The sequence below is a fragment of the Rattus rattus genome, chromosome 2, assembly GCF_011064425.1.
Source record: "Rattus rattus isolate New Zealand chromosome 2, Rrattus_CSIRO_v1, whole genome shotgun sequence".
In the NCBI taxonomy this organism is placed as follows: domain Eukaryota; kingdom Metazoa; phylum Chordata; class Mammalia; order Rodentia; family Muridae; genus Rattus; species Rattus rattus.
This window is the reverse complement of record NC_046155.1, coordinates 152,172,989-152,199,418: the sequence shown is the minus strand read 5'-3', so window position 1 is coordinate 152,199,418 and position 26,430 is coordinate 152,172,989. Positions and strand designations below refer to the sequence as shown.

General features: G+C 42.6%; 1 protein-coding gene across 1 annotated transcript; it reads right to left on the bottom strand.

Annotated features, from left to right (window-relative positions):
- Positions 1-419: 419 nt before the first annotated feature.
- Positions 420-22,628, bottom strand: LOC116894336 (mas-related G-protein coupled receptor member A). The gene is made up of 2 exons (XM_032896028.1): positions 22,558-22,628; positions 420-1,647 (listed from the first exon to the last, which is right to left on the bottom strand). Exons 1-2 carry the CDS (start codon positions 22,566-22,568, stop codon positions 663-665), a joined length of 996 nt encoding a protein of 331 aa, XP_032751919.1. The 5' UTR covers positions 22,569-22,628; the 3' UTR covers positions 420-662.
- Between the last annotated feature and the right edge of the window lie 3,802 nt (positions 22,629-26,430).

Here is a 26,430-nt window from a genome sequence, read left to right as displayed (position 1 = left end):
ATGATTTAATCAGCTCAGAAATATAGTCTCGCTGCTCTTCATCATTTAGAACTCACAGAGTCTACATCCTCAGGTACTTCAGGACTCCTCGATGCTGGGGTTGGCTGGCTGGAGACATGGGATTCTCCTGCTGAGCCACAGGGTCCTAAGAGTGTTAATGTGGTGTGGCGTCTGGGTCTTACACCTGTCTTTGTCAATTTCGTGTAAGTCCTATACTATTATCAGCAGGGTGAGTGTTGTGACCGGATTGGTGTGAAGCATTTTTGTTGAAGGTGTTGTCTCCTGAGGATGTTTCACAGGAAACCAGGGGACTCCTGTCTTTACATTCAGGTACAGAACAATCACAGACAAGAGAGTCATGGTTTTGGACCTGGACCATTTCCATGCCAGCGAAAGTTGCAAAGAAACAGCAAGAAAGCTTCAGAGGAAGTTAGCATGAGACTTTTATTAACATCAAGAAGGGTGGAGACTCGATACTTTCTGATTAATGCTTTGACTCAGGAGAGGTAGGAAAACCAAGTCAATGGAGAGCTGCGGAAGATGATGGTGGATCACCAAGGCATATCAAGTCCCAAGACTGAGAGGAGAGTGGACAGTGGTCAAGTGCAGCAGGGCAGTGCTCACTCCAAAGCCACCTCTGAGGTCCAGGCAGAGGCCCTTCATTACGGCTCCACCTTGCTGCTTGACATCTCCACCGTGTTTTCCGCTGTCTCAGGAGTGTCCTGCAGCGCCCTCTGGAGAACCATTTTGAGGGTCTGGTGCTTCTGATGCCTGAAGGAGCCCACGAAGAAGTAAATGATGGGGTTGGCACAGCTGTTAATAGCAGTCAGGACGAGTGCCGCCAGGTAAAGACCATAAGCAAATTTACCATAATCAATCTTAATCCAGATTAACAGGAACCAGTGGATGCCAAAGGGCAACCCGCAGAGGAGAAAAACCAAAACGGTCAGCATGATGGTCGCGTACAATCTGGTGAGCTTCATCCGCCCAGCGCCACAGAACAATCTGACCAGCAGAGCCAGGCTGGACAGACAGAGGACTACAAACAAAAATATCAGGCACGCGGCAGTAAAGAAGTTCGATGCCAGACACCGGTTGTCCTTTTCGTATTTGGTATCTAAGAAGCCACAGAAATACCTATTCAGAATGCAGATCAACAGTGACAGGACCCAGATCGCAGAGCACATGACAGTTGAAGTGTGTTTTGGGCGGCGGCAGCGATACCAGATGGGGCACACGACAGACAGGCAGCGCTCGGTGCTGATGGCACTGAGCATGCTCAGGCCTGCGATGTAGGGGACCATCATGACGGTGTTAAAGCACGGGAGAAAGATAATGTTGGGGTAGGAAAACTTGAGAAGGAGCAGCGTGGAGTCTATGATGTGACAGAGGAGGAAGAGGAAGTCAGCCAGGGCCAAGTTTAGGATGTAGACTGAGAAGGCATTCCTGGCTAAGCGGAAACCCAGGAGCCAGAATACCATGGCGTTTCCTGTCAGCCCGACCAGTCCGGAGATGATGATCAACAAGTTTGGGATCAGGGTCCGGCTGTTGAAACTTCCAGGTATGGTTTTGTCCATTGGATTTGTTGTTGTGACTGCTATTGCCGAGGGTGAGGTGTTTAGGTTTATAAACCCTGTACCGGTGAAGCTGGGAACACAAACAATACGTGAGTCCTTCTGTATGAACGCGCCTTTTATTAAAAACACATATTACTAACACATACTTGTTGGGGACAAGCAAAAGAAACTTATTCTAAGAACTACCATTTCATTTTCGGACTCCATTTGATCACAGGGAGAAACTAAATTCAAGGTCCCGGGACCTAGAGGGAACTGGGGGACTTCCCGATAGCTGAACAGCTTCTGTATAAGGAACTAGTTGTCAGAGTCCAGACATCTTAGGGACAACTTGTAAGGTAACAGTTTTTCCTGAGCCCAGACATCTCAAGGGCGACTTCTCCATCTTGCTGGCAGGGTCAAACTAAGTTTCTATTCCCAGGCCCTGGAATTTACTCCTAACCGGATTGGTGAAAACTCCTTTGCTCAACCCTTTGTGTCAAAATATGATTGGACAATGCTAAAGGCCATCTAGCTCCCCGTCATTAAGGTTTCATTCTTTAACTAAGCTGTGCAACATTCCTTCAGGGTCATAGTTCAGCTCTTGGGTCTGTTCTGAGGCCCCGATGGACCAGAGTCAGCTTGATCACAATAAATTTTTGTCATCTGTATGACATGGTACGTGAGTTATGTTGGATTTATGTTGGATTTAAGAAGACTCCACAACATATTAACTGTATAAGAGGATGAGTTTTACTATGAGCTTTTATGACATTTATAAGGTACTTTTTAATAATTATTAATTGTCAGGCCTACCTTGCCATATAGGAATAATGGTTTTTGTGTTTCAGGGGAGGTGGTACAGGCTGGCAGAGGGAAGACAACTTATTAAGAACCCCAAAGCTCTGGAACCCACCCCCTCACTTTTGAGCAGTCCTTTAGAACCATCACCACGGTGTATTGATTATATGTGGATGGGAGAAAAGCCAGAGAAGAAATATCCAAGCTAGGTTTGAGATAGCAGATTAAGAAACCATCTAGTTGGTTCAAAACCTGCTGGCAGAGAGCTGGTCTGCCAGGAGGGCTCTCCCTCCTAATTCCACAGCCCACAGGTAGGACCCATGCTCTCTCCATTGACTGTCCAAGGAGAGGCCCGCCAGGAGGACATGGGGTGTGGGAGCCACAGGGCTGCCTAGGACAGGACCCTTCTGATCTCCATCTGCACCCAGAGCTGGGGCTGTCCCACAGCCCTTGGACACAAAATCTGCCCTGAGGGAGCTGGTCTCCAAGGAGCCCTCTCACTACTAAGATCACAGGCTTACAGACCCACAGGAGGGAAAAGCTCCAGTCAGAGACAGCAAGACCAGCTAACACCAGAGACAACAAGATGGTGAGAGGCAAGGGCAAAAACCTAAGCAACAGAAACCAAGGCCACTTGGCATCATCAGAACCCAGTTCTCCCACCACAGCAAATACTGCATGTCCCAACACACCAGAAAAGCAAGATTTGGATTTAAAAATCACATCTTATGACGATAATAGAGGACTTTAAGAAGGACATAAATAACTCCCTTAAAGAAACACAGGACAACACAACTAAACAAGTAGAAGCCCTTAAAGAGGAAAAACAAAAATCCCTTAAAGAATTACAGAAAAACACAACCAAACAGGTGAAGGAATTGAACAAAACCATCCAGGATCTAAAAATAGAAATAGAAACAATAAAGAAAGCACAAAGGGAGACAACCCTGGAGATAGAAAACCTAGGAAAGAGATCATAGTCATAGACACAAGCGTTACCAACAGAATACAGGAGATAAAAGATAGAATCTCAGGGCAGAAGATACCATAGCAAACATTGACACTACCATCAAAGAAGATGCAAAATGCAAAAAGCTCCTAACCCAAAACATCCAGGAAACCCAGGATACAAGGAGAAGATCAAACCTAAGGACAATAGGTATAGAAGAGAGTGAAGACTCCCAGCTCAAAGGACCAGTAAATATCTTCAAAAAATCATAGAAGAAAACTTCCCTAACCTAAAGAAAGAGACACCCGTAAACATACAAGAAACCTACAGAACTCCAAATAGATTGGACCAGAAAAGAAATTTCCCTTATCCCATAATAGTCAAAACACCAAATGCACAAAACAAAGAAAGAATATTAAAAGCAGTAAGGGAAAAAGATCAAGTAACATATAAAGGCAGACCTATCAAAATTACACCAGACTTCTCACCAGAGACTATGAAAGCCAGATGATCCTGGATAGATATTATACAGACCCTAGGAGAACATAAATGTCAGCCCAGGCTACTATATACAGCAAAACTCTCAATTAACATAGATGGAGAGACCAAGATATTCCATGATAAAACCAAATTTACACAATATCTTTCCACAAATTCAGCCCTTCAAAGAATAATAGATGGAAAACTCCAACACAAGGAGAGAAACTACACCCTAGAAAAAGCAAAAAAGTAATTTCCCTGCAACAAACTCAAAAGGAAAAAGCCACACAAACATAATCCCACCTCTAACAACAAAAATAACAGGAGACAATCACTATTCCTTAATATCTTTTAACACCAATGGACTCAATTCCCCAATAAAAAGACATAGACTAACAGACTGGATACATAAACAGGACCCAGAATTTTGCTGCATGCAGGAAACACACCTCAGTGACAAAGACAGATTCTACATCAGAGTAAAAGGCTGGGAAAGAATTTTTCAAGCAAATGGTCCCAAGAAACAAGCTGGAGTAGCCATTCTAATACCAAATAAAATTTAATTTCAACCAAAAGTTATAAAAAAAACAGGATAGGTAAACCCTTAGCCAGACTTACCAGAGGGCAGAGAGACAGTGTCCAAATTAACAAAATCAGAAATGAAAAGGGAGACATAACAACAGAAACTGAGGAAATTAAAAAAATTATCAGACCCTAGTACAAAAACCTATACTAAAAAAATACTGGAAAATCTGGATGAAATAGACAATTTTTTAGACAGATACCAGGCACCAAAGTTAAATCAGGATCAGGTAAACCATCTACATAGTCCCATAACCCCTAAAGAAATAGAAGCAGTCATTAAAAGTCTACCAACCAAAAAAAGCCTAGGACCAGATGTGTTTTGTTCAGAATTCTATCAGATCTTCATGGAAGACCTCATACCAATATTGTCCAAACTATTCCACAAAATAGAAACAGAAGGAACACTACCCAATTTTTTCTTTGAGGCCACAATTAGGCTTATACCTAAACCATACAAAGACCATACAAAGAAAGAGAACTTCAGACCAATTTTCCTCATGAATATAGATGCCAAAATACTCCGTAAGATTCTGCAAACCAAATCCAAGAACACTTCAAAACGATCATCCATCATGATCAAGTAGGCTTTATCCGAGGGATGCAAGGATGGTTTGATATATGTAAATCCCTCCCAACTCTGCAGCCAGAGCTCAGCTGTGCCAGCTCTTCTTCTCAGGCATATGCAAAGCTTGACGCTGCCTCAGGGCCTTTACTACAGACTGGTTCTGAACTTGTAGCATGGTGTGCTGGGACAGAGGAGGGAATGGAACTCGTGGGATTTGGGAATTCTGCTTCACGTTCCCTCGCCCTGTGTCTAGAGCATGCCAACCTATTTTTATATCTGCCATTGGCAGTGCACTTCCCTGGGGCACAGGGGTGTGAGTGTGCAAGAGTCTGAGGGGCACTGTTAGACTCAACCCAAAGCCAATCCCCAACTTCTATGGAGGTGTCCTGTAATGCCTTCTAGGTAAACAATGACTCAGATCCACATTGACCTCTCTGCTCTTAGGAGAGAACACTGTTTGTGAGACTGTACCTGCCACCCACTGGATAGGGTGACAGTTCTCAGTGTAGGGTGACTCACGTGCAGAGTGGAGCGCTCTGAACTCCTGCCGTCACATCACAGGCTGCTGTTTAATCCTCTAGCTCATGCCTGTGGAGACATGAGGGCTGCACTCCATAGCGTGTATTTCTGTGCTCTATGTTGGAGTGCATCATGAGAGCGTTTATTGTGCTAATTACACGTGTGTTTTATAAAAGTCTGTACTGGGGGTAAGATGCATGATCGGTGTCTTGTGGCTTTTGCAGCTGGGACAAACTACATTTCAAGCTGTGGTTGAACTGATTGTTAGTACAAAATTGTGACTTGTCCTGAAGCATTGACCATGCTGTCACTCAGGTCATTCAGGTATACCCTTTGTGACATGAAACATTAAAATATTTTGTTGTTTACATAAAAAAAGAAATTCAAGGGAAAAACACGTGATTATTTCATTAGATGCTGAGAAAGCATTTGACAAAATTCAACACTCCTTCATGATAAAAGTTTTCTAAAGATCAGGAATTCAAGTCCCATACCTAAACATAGTAAAAGCAATATACAGCAAATCAGTAGCCAACATCAAACTAGATGGAGAGAAACATGAAGCAATCTCACTAAAATCAAGGACTAGACAAGGCTGTCCACTCTCTCTCTATCTATTCAATATGGTACTGGAAACCCTAGCCAGAGTAATCAGACAACAAAAAGAGGTCAAAGGGATATGAATTGGAAAGGAAGAAGTCAAAATAGCACTATTTGCAGATGATATGATAATATACTTAAGTGATCCCAAAAATTCCACCAGAGAACTACTACAGCTGATAAACAATGTCAGCAAAGTGGCTGGATATTAAAATTAACTCAAACAAAGCAGTAGCCTCCCTCTACTGAAAGGATAAACAGGTTGAGGAAGAAATTAGGGAAATGACACCCTTCCCAATAGCCACAAATAATATAAAATACCTTGGTGTGACTATAACCAAGCAAGTGAAAGATTTGTATGACAAGAACTTCAAGTCTCTGAAGAAAGAAATTGAAGATCTCAGATGGGAAGACCTCCCATGCTCATGGATTGGCAGGATTAATAAAGTAAAAAAGGCCACCTTGCCAAAAGCAATCTACAGATTCAATGAAATTCCCATCAGAATTCCAACTCAATTCTTCATAGAATTAAACAGAGCAATTTGCAAATTCATTTGGAGAAGCAAAAAACCCAGGATAGCAAAAACTATTCTCAAGTATAAAAACTTCTCAGGAATCACCATCCATGACCTCAAGCTGTCTTATAGAGCAATTCTGATAAAAACTGCATGCTATTGGTACAGAGACAGGCAGGTCGATCAATGGAATAGGATTGAAGACTGAGAAATGAACCCACACACCTGTGGTCACTCGATCTTTTTTTTTTTTTTTATTTATTAACTTGAGTATTTCTTATATACATTTCGAGTGTTATTCCCTTTCCCAGTTTCTGGGCAAACATCTCCCTCCCTCCTCCCCCTCCCCTTCTTTATGGGTGTTCCCTCCCATCCTCTCCCCTTGCCACCCTCCCCCAACAATCTAGTTCACTGGGGGTTCAGTCTTAGCAGGACCCAGGCTTCCCCTTCCACTGGTGCTCTTACTAGGATATTCATTGCTACCTATGAGGTCAGAGTCCAGGGTCAGTCCATGTATAGTCTTTAGGTAGGGTCACTCGATCTTTGACAAAGGAGTTACTACTATCCAAGAGAAAAAAGACAGCATTTTCAACAAATGGTGTTAGTTCAACTGGAGGTCATCATGTAGAAGAATGCAATTGGCCCATTCTTATTTTCTTGTACAAAGCTCAAATCCAAGTGAATCAAAGACTTCCACATAAAACCAGATACACTGAAACTAATAGAAGAGAAAGTGGGGAAGAGCCTCGAAGACATAGGCACAGGGGAAAATTTCCTGAACAAAACACCACTGGCTTTTGCTCTAAGATCGAGAATCGACAAATGGGACCTCATAAGATTTTAAAGATTCTGTAAGGCAAAGGATAAAATGGCAACCAACAGATTATGAAAAGGTCTTTACCAATTCTACATCCGATAGAGGGCTAATATCTAATATGTACAAAAACTCAAGAAGTTAGACTCCAGAGAATCAAATAACCCTATGAAAAAATGGAGTACAGAGCTAAACAAAGAATTCTCAACTGAGGAATATTGAATGACTGAGAAGTACCTAAAGAAATGTTCAACAGCCTTAGTCATCAGGGAAATGCAAATCAAAACAACCCTGAGATTCCACCTCACACCAGTCAGAATGGCTAAGATTAAAAACTCAGGTGACAGCAGATGCTGGAGATTGTAAGCTGGTACAACCACTTTGGAAATCAGTCTGGTGGTTCCTCAGAAAATTGAACATAGTACTACCAGAGGATCCAGCTGTGCTACTTCTGGGCATATGCCCAAAAGATGCTCCAACATATAACAAGGACACATACTCCACTATGTTCATAATAGCCAGAAGCTGGAAAGAATCCAGATGTCCTTCAACAGAGGGATGGATACCAAAAATGTGGTACACCTACACAATGGAGTATCACTCAGTTATTAAAAACAATGACTTCATGAAGTTCTGAGGCAAATGAATGGAACTAGAAAATATAATCCTGAGTGAGGTAGTCCAGTCACAAAAGAACACACATGGTATGCACTCACTGATAAACGGATATTAGCCCAAAAGCTTGAAATATCTCAGAAAAATTTCACAGATTATATGAAGCTCAAGTAGAAGGAAGACCAAAATGTGGATGTTTCATTCATTCTTACAAGAGGGAACAAAATATTCATGAGAGGAAATACAGGGATAAAGAGTGGAGAAAGGACTGAAGAAAAGGTCATCCAGATACTGCCCTCTTGGGAATCCGTCCCATATGCAGCCACCAAACTCAGTCTATTGCTGATGCCAAGAAGTGCTTGTAGACAGGCATGATATGGGTGTCCCCTGAGAGGCTCTGCTAGAGCCCTACTGATACAGATGAGGATGCTTGCAGCTAACCATTGGACTGAACAAGAGGACCCCAATGGAGGAGTTAGAGGAAAGACTGAAGAAGCTGAAGATGTTTGCAAAACCATAGGAAGAACAACAATATCAACCAACCAAACCCCACCAGAGCTTCCAGAGACTCAACCACCAACCAATGAGTACATATGGAGGGACCCATGAGTCCAGCCACATATGTCTCAGAAGAAGGCATTATTGGGCATCAGTAGGAGGAGAAGCCCTTGGTCCTGTGGAGGCCCGTTTCCCCATTGTAGGGGAATGCCAGGGCATTGAAGTGGGAGTGGGTGGGTGGGAGTGAAAGCCTCCTCATATACCAGAGGGAAGGGGGAAGGGGCACGTGTGAGGGAGAAAGGAATGTATAACACTTGAAATGTAAAGTATCCAAGAAAAATAAAATTTAAAAAATCTGTCTGTCTATCTATATATAAAAGGATCCACCCAGCTTAAACAAAGTAAAGAAAGAATGAGAAGAATTTAACAACATGGAAGGGAATAGTAGTTGTCTAGGAAGAAAAAAAAAATCAAAATCTGGAAGCTTCTTTCCTTCCCTCTTTCCTTCTTTCCTTCTTTCCTTCTTTCCTTCCTTCCTTCCTTCCTTCCTTCCTTCCTTCCTTCCTTCCCCACCCCCTCTCTCTCTCTTTCTCTCTTTCTTTTTGTAATCTCACAAAAGCAACCATGAATCCAGGAATTCACAGAGGCCCCCAGGCCAAAGGAGGATGCAGACAGGCACCCAGGGATGAATGCACAGCTTCCTCCTCATGCTCTCTAAGAGATTCCCTCTACTATGGTCCCAACAGACTAGAAAAGGAGGTAAGTGGAAACCCAGTAAATCTTTTACTTCCTATTAGGCAGCTTAGAAATGTTCAAGGCTAATTTCAGGGTCTGAGGTATTTGTCTCTTATATTGAGCCAGTAACTTCACGAGGAACAAGTTACGTTTAGTTTGTTGACTATGTTTAGTTTATGTACTTGGTTTGTAGAATCCTCATTTAACATGGCTGAAAAATCCCAAGACTTAATCAGAGAAAGGAATCACCTTCTGATCATGCCATGCGAGCCATTTTAATGTTCATCCCTGGTCTCCTGCGGTGCTGATCAAGGCTCTCTCTCCTTGCATTGCTACAAGGGTCTACTGTAATGCCCTTCACCACCACACACTCTCCCTGTGATGCCTGCATCACTGCACACTCCTCCCATGGTGCTAATCATCACAACACACCCCCACTGTGATGCTCTCCAACACTTCACACACCAACATGACCCTCTGCCCCTCTACAAAATCTCCCCATGGTGCCCTGCATCACTAGACACGCCTAACATGCTATAAATAACTACACACTCCCAGGGCGATGCTGTACAACACTATACCCACCAATATGGTGCTCAAAACCACTACGGAATTCCACCATGATGCTCTACATCACATGGGGAACCACAATTAACTAGTTCGCTAGTCAAGGATTGCTCAGCCCACAGTGTGTGGCCCTTTTACATCAACCATTAGTCAAGAAAATGCCTACAGACTTGCCTGCCATCCAGTCTGATGGAGACATTTTCTCAATTCTTTCTTGGTTTGTCTAGGTTTGCATTGAGTTGGCCAAAAAACCAAAATAAAACAAAAAACAAAAAACAACCCCCCCAAAAACAAACAAACCAACTCCTAACCAACCAACCAAAACAACAACAAACAAAAAACCAAACAACAACAATAATAAACAAACAAAAAAACCCACACTACACCAAACCGAACCAAATCCAACCTAACCAAACCAAACCTAACCAGACCAAACCAACCAAACAAGAAATACTAAGGCAATAAACAGGAATACTTCTGAGGGTATTTCAAGATTCTCTGGCCAGACTCTATCCATTGCATGTTCAAGGGTGCAAATTAGTACACTAATTTGAAAGACTTTTCTGTGAGACAGATGGGACCCCAGGGCGTTCTTACACAGTGCAGATGCTTTCTTAGGTTCATTGGCTGAGCTTCTCAGGGGCTATTGTGGTCACGACCCTGGGGAGTCCAGATACTGCTTGAGTTGGTATTAGACATAGCCATTGTTCTTGTGGTGCATCCAGAATACAAAAGTTACCAGATTGTGGAATTTTCCACTGAAATTCCAAAGGAAAGCTAGAAAGCCTAGCCGTGTGTAGCAGGTTGGCACTCTTTACAGAGGAACCCCCAAGAGTGTGATAAGTGAACCTTCAGGGTAAAGCCTAAACTATAGTGGCAATGTTGGAGATGCCACAGATTAAGAATTCTGCAGAAGAAAGGCACAGATACCAAGTGGAAGCAGCTTCAGAGTGAGGCCAAGTGGGCTGTAAACAGCAAGACTCTAGGAGCTTAGCTGCCCAAGTCTGTTGGCGCTTGGATCCTGATACTGTATGCCCTAGATATCGGACACGGAGCCACAGCGTGCTTCCTGCTGGGCTTTGTTCTTACTGTGATGCGATCCGTTCTCTCTATTCCTCCACTTATCCCTGTTGGGATGGCGATGTTTACTCTGTACCACAGTTTGATGGGATTACACAGTTTTTATAGGTGTTCATGGCTGAAAGCACATCTCGGGGCTCAGGAAACTCTGAATTTTATGTTGGATCTGCTAAAGCAGTTGGACTGGGTAGAGGACTGGGTGGATTGTTCGTTGTGAGAGAGACAGAAGTCATTTGAGGCTCAGCAGTAAAACGTTGAGGTTTGAAGTGATGTTTCGGGGTGTCGGGTTGGGAAGGGGTGGACTTTGTCACAGTTAATCTCGATTGTAAAATTGATTAGGTTAAGAAACACCTGGGAGATCTCTCGTGTAAGGTCATCTCCAGAGATTAGCTGATGAGAGCAGACACAATCAAAACATTAAACATGAGCTCCATATGATGCCCATGTTGTTGAAATTTGGGGCACACTTGAATAGAATAGGTCAGTGGCAGTGTGTTCCTCGGGGTCACAGATCTCTAGCGTCCTCTCTGTATGCTCCTCCTTGCTTATTATACACCAATGTTTGACACTCCCCCGCCATAGAGTTCCACCGCCATCATGTTCATTCTGCTCACAGAGGGACCAGAAACACAGAGCCGAGCAACCAGGGGCTAAATCCTCTGAAACCATGAGTCAAAATAGAGTCATCTTCCACTTAGAATGTTACCTCAGGTATCAGTTACAACACCGAAAAGAAACTAATGTAGCCATAATGATTATGTCTTTTCACTTGTGTATCGGCTTAGAAAATTTAACACAAAAAGTTTCAGTTCTGGGTTATTTTCAGTGTTGTTTCCTAGATTAGTTACTTTTATCTCTGCTGTGGTAAAAGCACTTGAAAAAAGCAGTTCAAAAATGGAAGTGTTTATTTGGGCTCTTTCCTTTGAGGGGATGTCATGGGCTCTTTGTTTGCCATGGCTGGGAAGGGGTGGTGGAGGGAGCATGAGGTGGCCGGTCACAGGGCCTTAAATCAGGAAGCAGAGAGAGGAGCAATTTATTCTTTCTTTGCTTTTAGTCCAGTCTCAGGTCTCATTCAAACAACCGGTGATGTTACCCACAGTCAGGGTGAGTCTTCCCTCCTTTGTTAAACCGCTCTGGAGATGTTCTCACAGACACGCCCACAGATGCATCTCCCAGGAAGTTCAGGGAGCTGAGGAGCAGCTAACTGCCACGACCTACATTGTTTTAATATCTGGGCTCTGTAGTGTGTGTTTCTGTAAGTCTTATATGATTGATTTTTTTTTCAGTTTGAAGAACTTCCCTTTGGCAGTTCCTGTGAAGTGAGCCAAGAGGTCATGGACTATGTCTGCCTTGTTTATCTAGGAAATTTTCTATTTCTGCATCACTTATGAATGACGGATATGCTTGGCATGGTATTCTGGCTCTCCAATTATCTTTTTACTACAGTAATTTAAATGTTTTATGCTGTGTTTTATGTGTGGTTGGTAGGTAGGGTTTCTGCCAAGAGGTTCGTGGATGGCTTTATTGGGATTTCTTCATTTATAATGCCTTTAAAAATCATTGAATTTTTCTTTGCTGATGGGCTGATCGTTACCCTTTGGCAATCCTTTCTTTGTACCGAAATTCACTGGAGACCTTTGTACTCTCTGTACACTGATGTCTCGCAGGGGAATTTTTTATCCATCATTTATTTCAATATGTTTTCTGGCCTTTTTTTTGTTTTTTTGTTTTTTTGAGATTGACTCACTATGTAGCCCAGGTTGGCCTTGAGCTCATCTTTCTATCTCAGTCTCACTTACTGTGATTGTACTATGTGTTGCCAATTTTTGTCTTCTTCCTTTAAAAACGATTGTTTGTTTTAAATTCTGTATACATTCTGTTGGTGTGGAACATGTGCACATGAGTGTGGTTTCTTATTGTGGCCAGGACAGTATGTTGGATCACCTGACCCTAGTAGTATAGTTATTTTTCAGCTGCCTGACTCAGGTCCTCTGCAAGAATAGTGTGCACTCTTGACAGCTGAGCTGTGTCTCCTGTTATGAACTCAGTAGGTATCTTGATAACTCACAATTCCCTACACCCTGGTAAAGATTGCACTGAATTTTCAGACATTTTTGGGTAGTATGGATATTTAGGCATGCGCCCTAACACCGAGCTGCATCCAATCCCTAGTATGGAATTTAAACAACACCAATTCTTCTGATCTAGGTTGCTTTTCTACGTTTAAAATGTCCTTTCCAATTCACTTAACCAGACCTTCCATTTTAAAGGTCTTTCATCCGTGGTTGAATTCATTCCTTGGCATTTTTGTCAGATATGGCAGAGGACCGGCTGGTCTTGTCATATATCGACATGGTTTCGGTCTGTTGGTTTTGTACTTTGCTGAGTTTGTTTATTAGTTCTAGTGGCCTTTGGTAGACCTCGAGCTGTTGATATAAGACCTTGTCACCTGAAAAAGTCAGGACTGGACTTTCTCACTCTTAATATTTAAGATCTTTTATTTACCTAAACTCACCAGGAAGGACTTCTAGTACTGAGATGGTTTGTATACTCTAGGCCCAGGGAGGGGCACGCTTAGAAGGTGTGGCCTTGTTGGAGTGGGTGTGGCCTTGTTGGAGTGGGTGTGGCCTTGTTGGAGTGGGTGTGACCTTTTTGTGTATATGTGTGGCAGTGTGTGTGTGTATGTGTGGCAGTGTGTGTGTGTGTGTGTGCACGTGTGTGTGTGTATGTGTGGCAGTGTGTGTGTGTGTGCGCGTGTGTGTGTGTGTATGTGTGGCAGTGTGTGTGTGTGCGCATGTGTGTGTGTGTTCGCGAACGCGTGTGCCTCCCCCATCTGCCCCCTCCCCGCGCTCACGTGGGGGCAGGGCAGAGATTGATGTTTTTCTCAATTGCTCGATAGCTTAGTTTTTAAGACCGAGCATCTCACCGAGCCCACAGCTCACTAATTCCGTCAGACTAATTGGCCAGCAAGTCCCCAAGGACCCTCCTGTCTCTGCTTTCTTTACCGGTATGTGCCACGCCTGGCTTTTATGTGAGATGCGAGATATCTGAGTTCTGGGCCTCATGCTTGTGCAGAAAGCACTTTACCAACTGAATAATCTTCCCAGAACTTCCCTTCCTTTATTTTGTTCATTAGCGAAGGTCATGCCCGCTTATTTTCAAGTGCTGAGGACTGAAGCTGAGGTTTCTGTTTGCTAAATGTACCTACCGTCCTCGGGCCTCCTTGACATCTCTTAAGTGTGTAGACAAGCATACCATCTGCGTATTCAAGCAGTAGGTTATAGATTTAGTGCTCACAATCTGACTTTGTCCACCCAGAGATTCTGAACTTGCTCATTTACTCTGAGCTCCCAAACTCGTGGTGATTTCGCTGTTGGGGGTGTTGTCACTATTTCACCACTAGAAGGCGCTCCAAGCCCAGGTTTGCCCTAAGTTCACAGGTAGCGTTAAAAGGTGCCAGAGGACCACCTAACCTGAAGTTTGCTTACAGAAGTCTCAGACTGGTTCTGTGTTAGGTGCAGGGACCTCGTCTGGTCACCAGCATGTGCTCAGGCACTGTAGCACTCTTTCTCGCTCTAGTGTCCCCATAGCTCTCATACAATGGTTTGGTGTCGATTTGACTTTTATTTTCTCAGTTATTACTGAACTGCCTGGGATTGGGAGAGGGGTGTGGTGGGCATTGTGGTAGGAAACACCGATATCCCTAAGCCCACAGAGACTATGTGGCACTTGGGAGGAACAAGATATTTCTGTTACGGGCTTCCTTTTGTTGAGATAAATTCATGGCTAAAAATAGCATGCTCAGATAAGGCGATGCAGGCCAGGGCAGAATCAACCAACAGTGGGACGCTTTTCTTCCCGTCTGGCATGGGGATTGGTCCGGAGGCTTCACAATGGCCTTTGTCCTGGTAACAGACATCTATATGGCTCTGGCCAGCACCAGGTTTTCTAACTCACACTGAATTCTAAGGCAACACCTTGAGGGTTCTGCTTTGTCTTATGTCAGTGGCTGGGACTTTAGTCAGCGATGTGCCATCTGAGGTTGGGTGGATGGTGGAGTGTGCTGAAGTCAGTTACACCAGAGAGCTAATGGATGAAGGAACCTGTACCATCTCAGGGTCCACCAGAGTCCAGACTAAGGCTGCTGTTGCTGCATGTGAAACCCAAACCTGTCCCTAGGGGACAGTCTCTGTGGCATGCCAGGGCGGGGTTAGAGAATCAGTATGAAAACGCGGGTCAGCAGATGAGGTGTTTTAGCTCTGTCTAGTGTTGGGCCTCACTGTGGTGGGTCTGATATTCTGTTCACTTTTCTGCCATATCTCCCAGTGAGTGGAGTCTTCTGTCATGATGAGTGGGGCAGAGATGGGGGCGACAGCCATTGGCCCTGGGCTAGTGTAGTTCTAGAGGCTCAGTTCTTGGCCACTTGCTTAGGGGAAGGAGATGTGGGATTCCGACTGGCGCTAGGTGTCATAATAAAATATCTGGTACAAGATTTTAAATCCAAGATCTGGACTCAATTTACTTTATTTTCTTGAAGCAGCAGGGTCTCTCTCTCTCTCTCTCTCTCTCTCTCTCTCTCTCTCTCTCTCTCTCTCTCTCTCTCTAGTGTGGGATACAGACAACTCTTTCGTTTCTGCTTCTGAGGTGTCTTTAAAAAACACTAAAACCAGGTACTCTAGTCTTGTGCCTAGTTCCCTCAGCTCTCATGAAGATGCTGTGGTGAATGAACAGGTGTTCCACCACGAGGAAGATGGGGGAAGAGAGTGAATTATCGGGGACCTGCATTTCCATTGATCAGCTGCAAGGCTGCCAGGAGCAGTGAGTAGTCTGGAGAGGCAGGAAGAATAGCACTACAGTAGAGCAAGACAAGGAAAAACCCAGAAATACTGAACTTTAGATTTACAGAAGAAACAATAGACCCTAACATGGAATGACAAACGCAGGAGGTGGGACACAAGTCTCTGGGCCTGAGCAGGGCTGCAATCAAAAGAGGAAAGCCCCACAAGCTGTTTCTCTGCACAAACAAGGTTTAGGAATGTGTCTGCACCCGGTGCTGGTGGTGTCGCCTTTGACCCCAACACTTGGGAGCCAGAAGATCTCTGTGAGTTCCAGACCAGCGTCGTTTACAGAGTGAGTTCCAGGACAACTAGAGTTACACAGAGAAACCCTGGAGAGGTTTCTAATTAAATAAGAGGTTATGGGTTTTATGGAGGAGGGCATGGAAGGAGGACATGGGAGGAGTTGGAGTAGGGAGAGGAGGGGTAGAAATGATAAACATAGAGTACTCATATATTAAATTCTTAGAAAATTAACCAACCCAGTTCTTTACATATACAAATAAATTGCAATGATTTCTTTTGCCTTATAAGATCATAGTAGAATAAACCAAGAAACCAATAGTAAAGAAATTATGAAAACAAAAAAAAATGGTGATAGAAACTTTTCTTGGATGAAGAAACTAGGGAAGAAATAAAAGATAATAGCACCAAACAGTCAGCCCTAAAACATACATACAAGTGACATTACACAGACCAAACAGGTTACAATATACTTAGGAATATATATATATATATATGTGTGTATGTATATGATATGTATGTATCCTATACACATATGCATGAAATAACAATTAGGGAAAAAAGAGAAGGGTGGGGAGGGATTTGAGGGAAGGTTGGAGAGAGAAAACGGAAGGAAGAAATGTTGTAATTAAATCATAATCTTAAAATAAAGATAATATTGGAAAGAATGACAAAATTTTCTATTTTGAAAAAAAGAATCCTAGAAACATGTGAAAATCAAAACAGAACTTACATAAGTTTCCCGTACAGTGAAGGCAGTGCTAAGTGGTTGTTTATAGCTAGGAGTGCTTTCGTTTAAAAATCAGAGCAAACTAAAACAACTTAATGATGTACCTCAAAGTCTTAGAAAACGAAGAGCAAGACAAACAGTTGATAGACAGAGGCAATAAGATCAGGGCAAAGGTCAATGGAGTGGACTCTAAAGGAACAATTCACTGAACAAAATAATACACCAGCATTAGTACCATCAGCCAAACAAACCTAAAATGACAGAGATAAGACCAAATAAAATTATAGATTAAAGAGGGGGCATAATGAGAGACAATTACTAGGGAATATTTTGAAGAGTTGTTATCTGATCAATTGGAAAAATCTAGAAGAAATGGATACATTTTCAGACAATATTAAAAATGTAGTAGTTCTCTTATATAGCAATAGGAAATGTCTTAGCTAGGGTTTTACTGCTGTGAACAGACACCATGACCAAAGCAACTCTTACAAGGACATTGAATTAGGGTTGGCTTTCAGACTCAGAGGTCCAGTCCATAATCATCAAAGCAGGAGCATGGCAGCTTCCAGGCAGGTATGGTACAGGTGGAGCTGAGAGTTCTACATCTTCATCTGAAGCCCTCTAGGAGAAGACTGGATTCCAGACAGCTAAGATGGGGTCTTAAAACCCACACCCACAGTGACACACTTCCTCCAACAAGGCTATACCTCCTAATAGTGCAACTCCCAGGGCCAAGCATACACAAACATCACAGGAAATGTACTGAAGAAGAAATCATGCCATAATCATAGTCAGTGACCCAGGACATTCCTAGGAGTTAGTATGATCATCTCATTAGATGCTGAGAAAGCATTTGACAAAATTCAACACCCCTTCATGTTAAAGTCCTGGAAAGATCAGCAACTCAAGGCCCATACTTAAACATAGTAAAAACAATATACAGCAAGCTAGTAGCCAAGATCAAACTAAATGAAGAGAAACTTGAGGCAATCCCACTAAAATCAGGGACTAGACAAGGCTACCCACTCTCTCCCTACCTATTCAATACAGTACTTGAAATCCTAGCCAGAGCAATCAGACAACAAAAGGAGGTCAAAGGATACAAATTGGAAAAGAAGAAGTCAAAATATCACTATTTGCAGATGATATGATAGTATACTTAACTGAACCCAAAAATTCCACCAGAGAACTCCTAAACCCGATAAACGACTTTAGCAAAGTGGTTGGATATAAAATTAACTCAAACGAATCAGTAGCACTCCTCTATTCAAAGGATAAGCAGGCTGAGGAAGAAATTAGGGAAATGACACCCTTCACAATACTCACAAATAATATAAAATACCTTGGTGTGACTGTAATCAAGCAAGTGAAAGATCTGTATGACAAGAACTTCAAGTCACTGAAGAAAGAAACTGAAGAAGACCTCAGAAGACAGAAAGATCTCCCATGCTCATGGATTGGCAGGATTAACATTGTAAAAATGGCCATTTTGCCAAAAGCAATCTACAGATTCAATGCAATCCCCATCAAAATTCCAACTCAATTCTTCATAGAGTTAGAAAGAACAATTTGCAAATTCATTTGGAATAACAAAAAACCCAAGATAGCAAAAACTATCCTCAACAATAACAGAACTTCTTGGGTCACCATCCCTGACCTCAAGCAATGTTACAGAGCAATATTACAATATTACAGATAAAAACTGTATGGTATTGGTACAGAGACAGGCAGGTACACCAATGGAATAGAATTCAAGACCCAGAAATGAACCCACACACCTATGGTCACTTGGTCTTTGTCAAAGGAGGTAAAACCATCCAATGGAAAAAAGATAGCATTTTCAACAAATGGTGCTGGTTCAACTGGAGGTCAGCATGTAGAAGAATGCAAATCAATCCATTCTTATCACACTGTACAAAGCTCAAGTCCGAGTGGATCAAAGACCTTCACATAAAACCAGATACACCCAGACTAATAGAAGAAAAAGTGGGGAAGAGCCTAGAACATGTGGGCAATGGGGAAAATTTCCTGAACAGAACACCAATGGCTTATGCTCTATGATCAAGAATTGACAAATGGGACTTCATAAAATTGCAAAGTTTCTTTAAGGCAAAGGACAGTCTCATTAGGACAAAATGGCAACCAACAGATTAGGAAAAGGTCTTTACCAATCCTACATCTGATAGAGGGCTAATATCCAATATATACAAAGAACTCAAGAAGTTAGACTTCAGAGAATCAAATATCCTTATGAAAAATGGGATACGAGCTAAACAAAGAATTCTCAACTGAGGAATATCGAATGGCTGAGATAAAGAAATGTTTAACATTCTTAGTCATCAGGGAAATGCAATTCAAAAACAACCCTGAGATTCTACCTCATACCAGTCAGAATAGCTAAGATCAAAAACTCAGGTGACAACAGATGCTGGCGAGGATGTAGAGAAAGAGAAACACTCCTCCATTGTTGGTGGGATTGAAAACTAGTACAACCACTCTGGAAATCAGTCTGGAGGTTCCTCAGAGAATTGAGCATAGTACTCCCTGAGGACCCAGCTATATCACTCCTGAGCATATACCCAAAAGATGCTCCAAAATATAACAAAGACACATGGTCCACTATATTCATAGCAGCCTTATTTATAATAGTCAGAAGCTGGAAAGAACCCAGATGCCCTTCAACAGAGGGATGCATACAGAAAATGTGATACATTTATATAATGGAGTACTACTCGGCTATTAAAAACAACAACTTCATGAAATTGATAGGCAAATGGATAGAGTTAGAAAATATCCTGAGTGAGGTAACCCAATCACAAAACCACATGGTATGCACTCAGTGATAAGTGGATATTAGCCCATAAGCTTGGATTACCCAAGATACAATCCACAGACCACATGAAGCTCAAGATAAAGGGAAAAAAAGTATAACTAGGGTCAGTAAGAATGGAACAGTGAAATAGTAAGGCTCAGAGGATAGAAATTGAAGACGACACTTTGGAAAGACCTGTATCTGTCTACTGTCTATATCAGTAATGTGAAAATGGATACAGGGGAGTCTCCATAAAAGCCCAATGACATTCTTACACAAATAGAAAGAAAACCCCTAAAATTCACACAGAAGCACAAAAGGACATAAATGACCATAGCAATCCCGAGCAAAAACAATGCTAGAAACATCACAACATTGGTTTCAAATGGTAATACTGACCTGGACCAATGGACCAAGAGTGATACCAGCACAAGAAATGGAAATGGAGACCAGTGTTGTAGATTAGCGAATGCAGCTGCAAAACTACACAGCTACATCTATCTGACCCTCAGCAAAGGTAAGATTGCCTCTTTAGGAAACAACGCTGTCAAACAGGAAACCCACAGGTAGAAGACGGAAGCTACCCCCATCTCTCATGCTGCACACCATCAATTAAAATGATCATTCCAGTCAAAACGAACATCACTAAGGCAATAACCAGCACTGGATGCTGGGGAGGACACGGTGAAAATGGATCTCCTGACTACTGGAGGGAGTGTAAGTCCCTGCAGCCAGGAAGGCAACCAGTGTGGCTTTTCACTCAAAAAGTTGAGCTGAACTTGCCATAGGCTCCATGTAGGCTGCTTTTGGGTATATAGTTCAAGAAGTCAAAGTCAGTATACAATAGAGATACTTATAACTATTATAGTTATAATTATGTTTATTGGGGTCTTATTCACAATAGTCAAATTATGGAATTAACCTACATGTACATATAAGGATGTGTGGATAAAGGAAACATATTCTATTCTCTTCCCTCCATGATATTTTTATTCAGCTATAGAGGAAAAAAATGAGGGGCTGAGGATATAGTTCAGTGGATCGAGTGCTTGGGTTCAGATCACCAGGACCCCTGTAAAAAGCCGTGCATGATTGTGAGTGCCTGTAATCTCAGAGCTGGGAGGTGAAGACAGATGAATCCCAATGGCCTTGCTCGTGGGCCAGTATAGCTAATCGGTGAGTTCCACATTCACTGAGAGACACTGTCTCAAAACATGTGGGTGGCTGGGGAGATGGTTCAGTGGGTAATGCACTTGTCATGCATACACAAGGAGTGGAGTTCAGATCTCCGGAACCTACTTCTAAGCTGGGTAGATATGTCAGCCCCCTGTGATCCAAACGCTTGGGAGGCAGAATCAAGCTATGCTGGATAATTTTATGTCAACTTGGTACAAGTTAGAGTCATCTGAAAGAGGGAACCTCAAAAATGCCTCCATGAGATCCAGTTGCAGGGCATTTTCTTAATTAATGACTGATTGGGGATGGGTTGGGCTCATTGTTGTGGTGCTGGGCTGGTTGGTGGTCCTGGGTTCCATAAGAAAGCAGGCTGAGCAATCCATGAGAAGCAAGGCAGTAAGCAATAAGCAGCATCCCTCCACGTCCTCTGCATCAGCTCCTGCCTCCAGGCCCCTGCCCTGCTTGAGTGCCTGCTCTCCTTGTGTTCCTGCCCTGTTTCTGAGGATGCACTGCTGTATGGAACTGCGAGCAAAAGAAACTGTTTCTTACCCAAGTCACCTTTGGTCACGGTGTTTCATCACAGCAAGAGTCACCCTAGCTAAGACACGGGTTCCCCAGAGCGAGCTGGCAAGCCAGACTAGCTGGAATTGGCTAGCTCTAGGTTTAGCGAGAGACCCTGACTCAATTAATAAAGTGTGTGTGTGTGGAGTGTGACCAAGGGAGATACCTTATTTCTACTTCTAACCTCCACACACATGTGTGTGAGCAATGGAATTATTTCAGGTTAAGGGAAGTTGAGGGGATTGGAGAACTCAAAAAAAAAAAAGGGGTTGGGGATTTATTAGAGGTTAAGGGAAGTTGGGGATTGGGGAGCTCCAAAAAAAAAAAAAAAAACCCACATGACAGTACAATTTGGGATTACTTAGGGGATGGTGGAGAAGAGCGAGAGGAGGGAGGAAAGAGAGGGCGGTGAAGGTATGAATCCCACCCAGGTACTGCGTTTACATGTGAAATGCCATTAGCAAAACCAAGTGTTTTGTATGATTAGTATATCCTGATGAAAAAGACAGCTGTTCAAATTTGTGTCCTAGTGAGGAGATGGCTGCCCATTCAGCTGCTATTCCCGTACCTTAATTAATCTCTTGACTTCATATTCTTGAACTTCTGACAGCTTTAAGGAAGAGTGGGCTGGTCTGGGTTTCCTTTCATTTCTCTCCCTGTTTTAAAATCACTGCTGTTGTAGCTTTGCTAGTGTCCTCCAGAGAGCTCACAATTTCTTGGTATTTACAAAGCTATGTCTATTTTTCCTGATGGTTGAGCATTTGTAGGGACAGACACATCTTTTTCATTTTTCTTGGTATTCTTTGGCAGACACAGACCACTGCCCTGCCTTGGCGTCTAATCTGTGATGCTGAATGGGCAGTCACTGCTGGCCCTGAGCAGTCAGAGCGTGTTTTCTGTTTCTCTAGATAGCTGGACAATTCTCTTCGCTCTGAATTTGGGTGGTGTTTGGCAAGACCACTGGCTGACATCTGCAGCCCGGCTGAGCAAGAGGATGTGCGCCGAAGTTGCCTCGGGGCTGCTGGAACACTGCGTGCATTCTCTGGTCATAAAGTTCTGTGATTTGAGCTCATCTGCTGAGCAGGTTAGCAGCAAAAGCTTTAGTGGTAAGGAGTCTCACGAATGTTAACTAACCACCCTAACCACTCACTGTCCAACCTGCACCAAACTCACCAGAAGGGAGTTGCAAGCTGCTCGTCTTTTCCTCTCACAGTCCTCATAGCAGCTTGAATATGTTGCCCCAGAAGGGAGTTGTGTGGATTTAAGGACACAAAAGGTATATAACAATAGATTCAGAAACAAGTTGTAGATAGACTCTTACCTTTCCCCCATTCTTCTTGCTGGATGTAGCAAGCTGGCTTGCGTAGAAGGAAAGATACAGTCACAACAGGATATTTCTTTGCTCTGGAGAAGTGCATTTAAAAGCTGGAAGGAAGTAAAGTCTATCAACACCCCAGACAGCCCTGTGGTTTCCTGCTCAGAGTCCCATTGGCAAATGGGAGTGTAGGGTCTGTTACGTCATGTTCCTCCTGAGACATTTCTCAATCTCTGGTTTTGCTATGCTTTTATCTCTCAATGTGCACTCACCACAACACCGCTGTGTCCTCCTTCCTGTCAGTGATTGTTGTCTTGGAGTTTCCTGCCACCTGGACAATAATGCCAGGCAAAGTGACAGTGTCCTCAAGCATTCGAGAGAGACGGAGCAAAGTCTCTAGTTGTGGTTTCATACTCCCCATGGCCTGGCTTCTCTTTCTTTCTGATATGTCAGCGATGTCAGCACCTTTACCAGTTTCTTCCAAGTAACCCAGGGATGCATCAAACGAAAGGCAAATGTCCTTCCCAACATTGTTCTTTGGAAGCAACTGCTTGTTAAACTATTTGTTCCTAAATATCTTAAAGGCGGAGCTTACAGTTTTGATCAGGAAACATTCATTTTTATTTTAGAATTTGACTGTTAACAATTATACAATCCAACCCTATGAGATGTAACAATGTTGTATGTATATTAGACATACTGAGGTGTGACTAAAAGATCTGTCTGTCTATCTATCTATCTATCTATCTATCTATCTATCTATCTATCTATCTATCATCTATCGAGATGATGGCTTCAGACTTGCTATACACCTGAGAAGGACCTTGAACTTCTGCTTTTCTTGTCTTTTTCTTCCAATGCAGGTGTACTAGGCATATGCTACCACAGATAATTTATGTGGTGCTGGGACTCAAACCCAGGGATTCCTACACGCTAGCAAGTGCCTTAAAAACTGAGACATATCTTTGTCCCCAGCCCACGTGTGAGAGATTTAAATAGGTAGTCTGTGTCTGGTGAGTGGCAGTGGTGGGTGGAGCAAGGGCACCAAGAGTGTGTACAAGGTCTGGACTATAAGAACACATTGTGGAATCTGGATGTGACAGGCATGGAATTGACACATACTGGCAGGAGACTGCACTGAATGTGGGGAGGCCATTGGAGCAGAGGCTCTGGGAAAACAGCTCTATAGAGGAGGGGAGGATTGGGCAGATGATGTGGAAATGAAGACTTCGGCAGTCCTATGGATGTGGAGGTTGACTAGATATAGAACCGGTGATTGTATGGAGTGGGTGACAAGGTTAAAGAAGGTTAGAATATAGAGAAGAGAGGATATGGTAGTTGCTATAAATGAGGACAGGGCTGGTGCTTAATAAGTCTGTAAACCAGACAGGCCATAATCTAATATGGTAAACAGTTACACCTCCACTAGTGACATTAAAAATGTAATATTTTTCTTACTTTCCACCAATTTCTCTTTAAAAATAAAAAAAGACCACTTATCTAACTGATGGCCCGACTGGGCATCACCGTTTTTCTCTGTTACGTTCAGATGTTACAATTGTATGCCTCATTCAAGGCATGTGCAACAGTTATGTTAAACAAAAAACAAGCTTTTTCACAAAAAGCAAGGTACTATACAAACATGCCGGAATTGAATTTTACCGTATCTTACAGAATTTAATACAACGATGCTAATGACTGGGTGCACAGTTAGTTGCTAAGACACCGTCCACATTCAAATACAGAACGCTCCAGAGTGTAGTTTTGTGTGGTTTAGATTAAAGATGAATTGTTTACCCCTCTCAATTCGGGGTTACTCAATAGGTCCGCACATGGTAGGAAACACACTAGGAGAAGCCATGTAACTGACAAAAATCACAAACACCTGTGCTTTGCAATAAGCTGAGCCACCCATGACATCACATCATGACACCATGCTCTGCTTCGACATCCGGCATTGTTACAGAATTTCCTGATATCTGGTGGGTGTCCTAAAGGCCAAACTGGTTTATAACATTCGGACACAGGCTGGCTAGTCTCTGTCAACACACACCTAGACATATCGGGGAAGGGGGGATATTAACTGAACATTTGCCTTCATCAGATTGTCCTGTGGGCATGTTGATGGGAAATTTTCTTAATGGATACTAATAAAACATGAAGGTCTAGCTCATGGTGGGCAGTACCAACCTTGGGTAGGTGGGCCTGGGTTGTGTACGACAACAAGTTGAGCAAGCCGTGAAGATCAAGCCAGGAAGTAGTTTTCCTCCACGACCTCAGCTTCAGTTCCTAACACCAGGTTCTTGCCCTGGCTTCCCCTGTGATGGACTGTAACCTGTAAGCCAAATAACCCTTGCCTCCCCAAGCTAGTTTTGGCCAATGTTTTATCATAGAAGCAGATGAACAAACTTAGACAGAAACATAGAGTATAGAATCATCAGAATTCGGGACTGGGGAGAACTTCGAAGCCAAGGAACCTGAATTTGCAGCGTTATAGCATATCAAATGGGGAGGGTAGAGGTGTGTGTGTGTGTGTGTGTGTGTGTTGTGTAGTGAATATATAGGCCATATGATTTTTTAAATAGATGATATATGATATACTTATATGAAAATATATTTATGAGACCCATCATTATATCTAATGAATATATACCAATAAAAAAGAGCCATGAATATACTTGGTTGGAAAATTTGAAAACTGGATGCTATAATTTCATAACTATTTTTGAAAGACCTTATTTTTATTTTTACTTGTGTGTGTGTGCGTGTGTGTGTGTGCGTGCGCTTGTGTCTGTGTATGTGCACGTGTATGCAGGCCCCTGTGGAGGCCAGAACAGGGCACTGAGCTCTCTGAGGCTGGAGTTATAGGCAGTTGTGAGCTGCCTGATGTGAGTGCTCAGAACTAAATTCTTTGGATGGGCACTAAGCACTCTTAGCCACAGAACCATTTCTTCAGATCTGTATAGCTGTTTTTGAAAACCATGTCCTGAGTATTCACAGTCTGATGGCTAACCTCCCCAAAGGTTTATATGTAGACTGATGTCTACAGAGATGCTGTGTTGTTTTAGCATCTCACAGTGGTCCCTTCTGTATACATGGGTTCTTTGTTGTATGAATAGTTACTGTTACCAATAGTCTTGAACTCTTGACATTCCTTTTTACCAATATGATAAAAACATCTGTGGAAGTGTTGATTGTTTTTAAAGTCTACTCCCCAAGAGAACTGATCATGTAGACTGAGCAGGAGTCATAGAAAATTGGTATAAAGTCTTGAAATGTTTATGGTCTCCAACAATGTAATAAATCTGTGAACTATTAATAAATGGTTTCCAGGATATTCTTTATTTTGAAATAAACATGGAGATTACAAGATTATAATGATTGCAATTGGCCTTAAATATTTCTATGGCTTACATTGATCTGGGTGAAAACGAAAAGATACTAATTTTCAAGGATAAAGACAGGTTTTCCAACCTACAGACAAGTGGCTTTTGTGTCAGGGACAAATTATCTCCACAGGGCTTATGCCAGCCCTTTGGGCTATTCACACTTCAGGCATGGAGGCCATCCTCAACACACTGTATTCTGAAGATTCATTGATAAAATGAGATCCTAGAATTCATTCACTCAGAAACAAGCCATCTACCTGCAGCAACTCCCGGTCATAAGATGAACTCTGTTTTCAGAGTCTGAGAGAAAAATAGGGAATGGTAGTTTCTACTGTCATGCTTTACCACAACTATAAACAGAACTTTGTGGTTTGGTAAGGGACTTTTCATTGCAGTGAGAATCAAAAGTGCTGAATAAAAAATGATTTAGAAAGCAAAACATAGCATTCTTCTTTTGTATAGATGGATCGAAGCATCCTACTTTAGACTA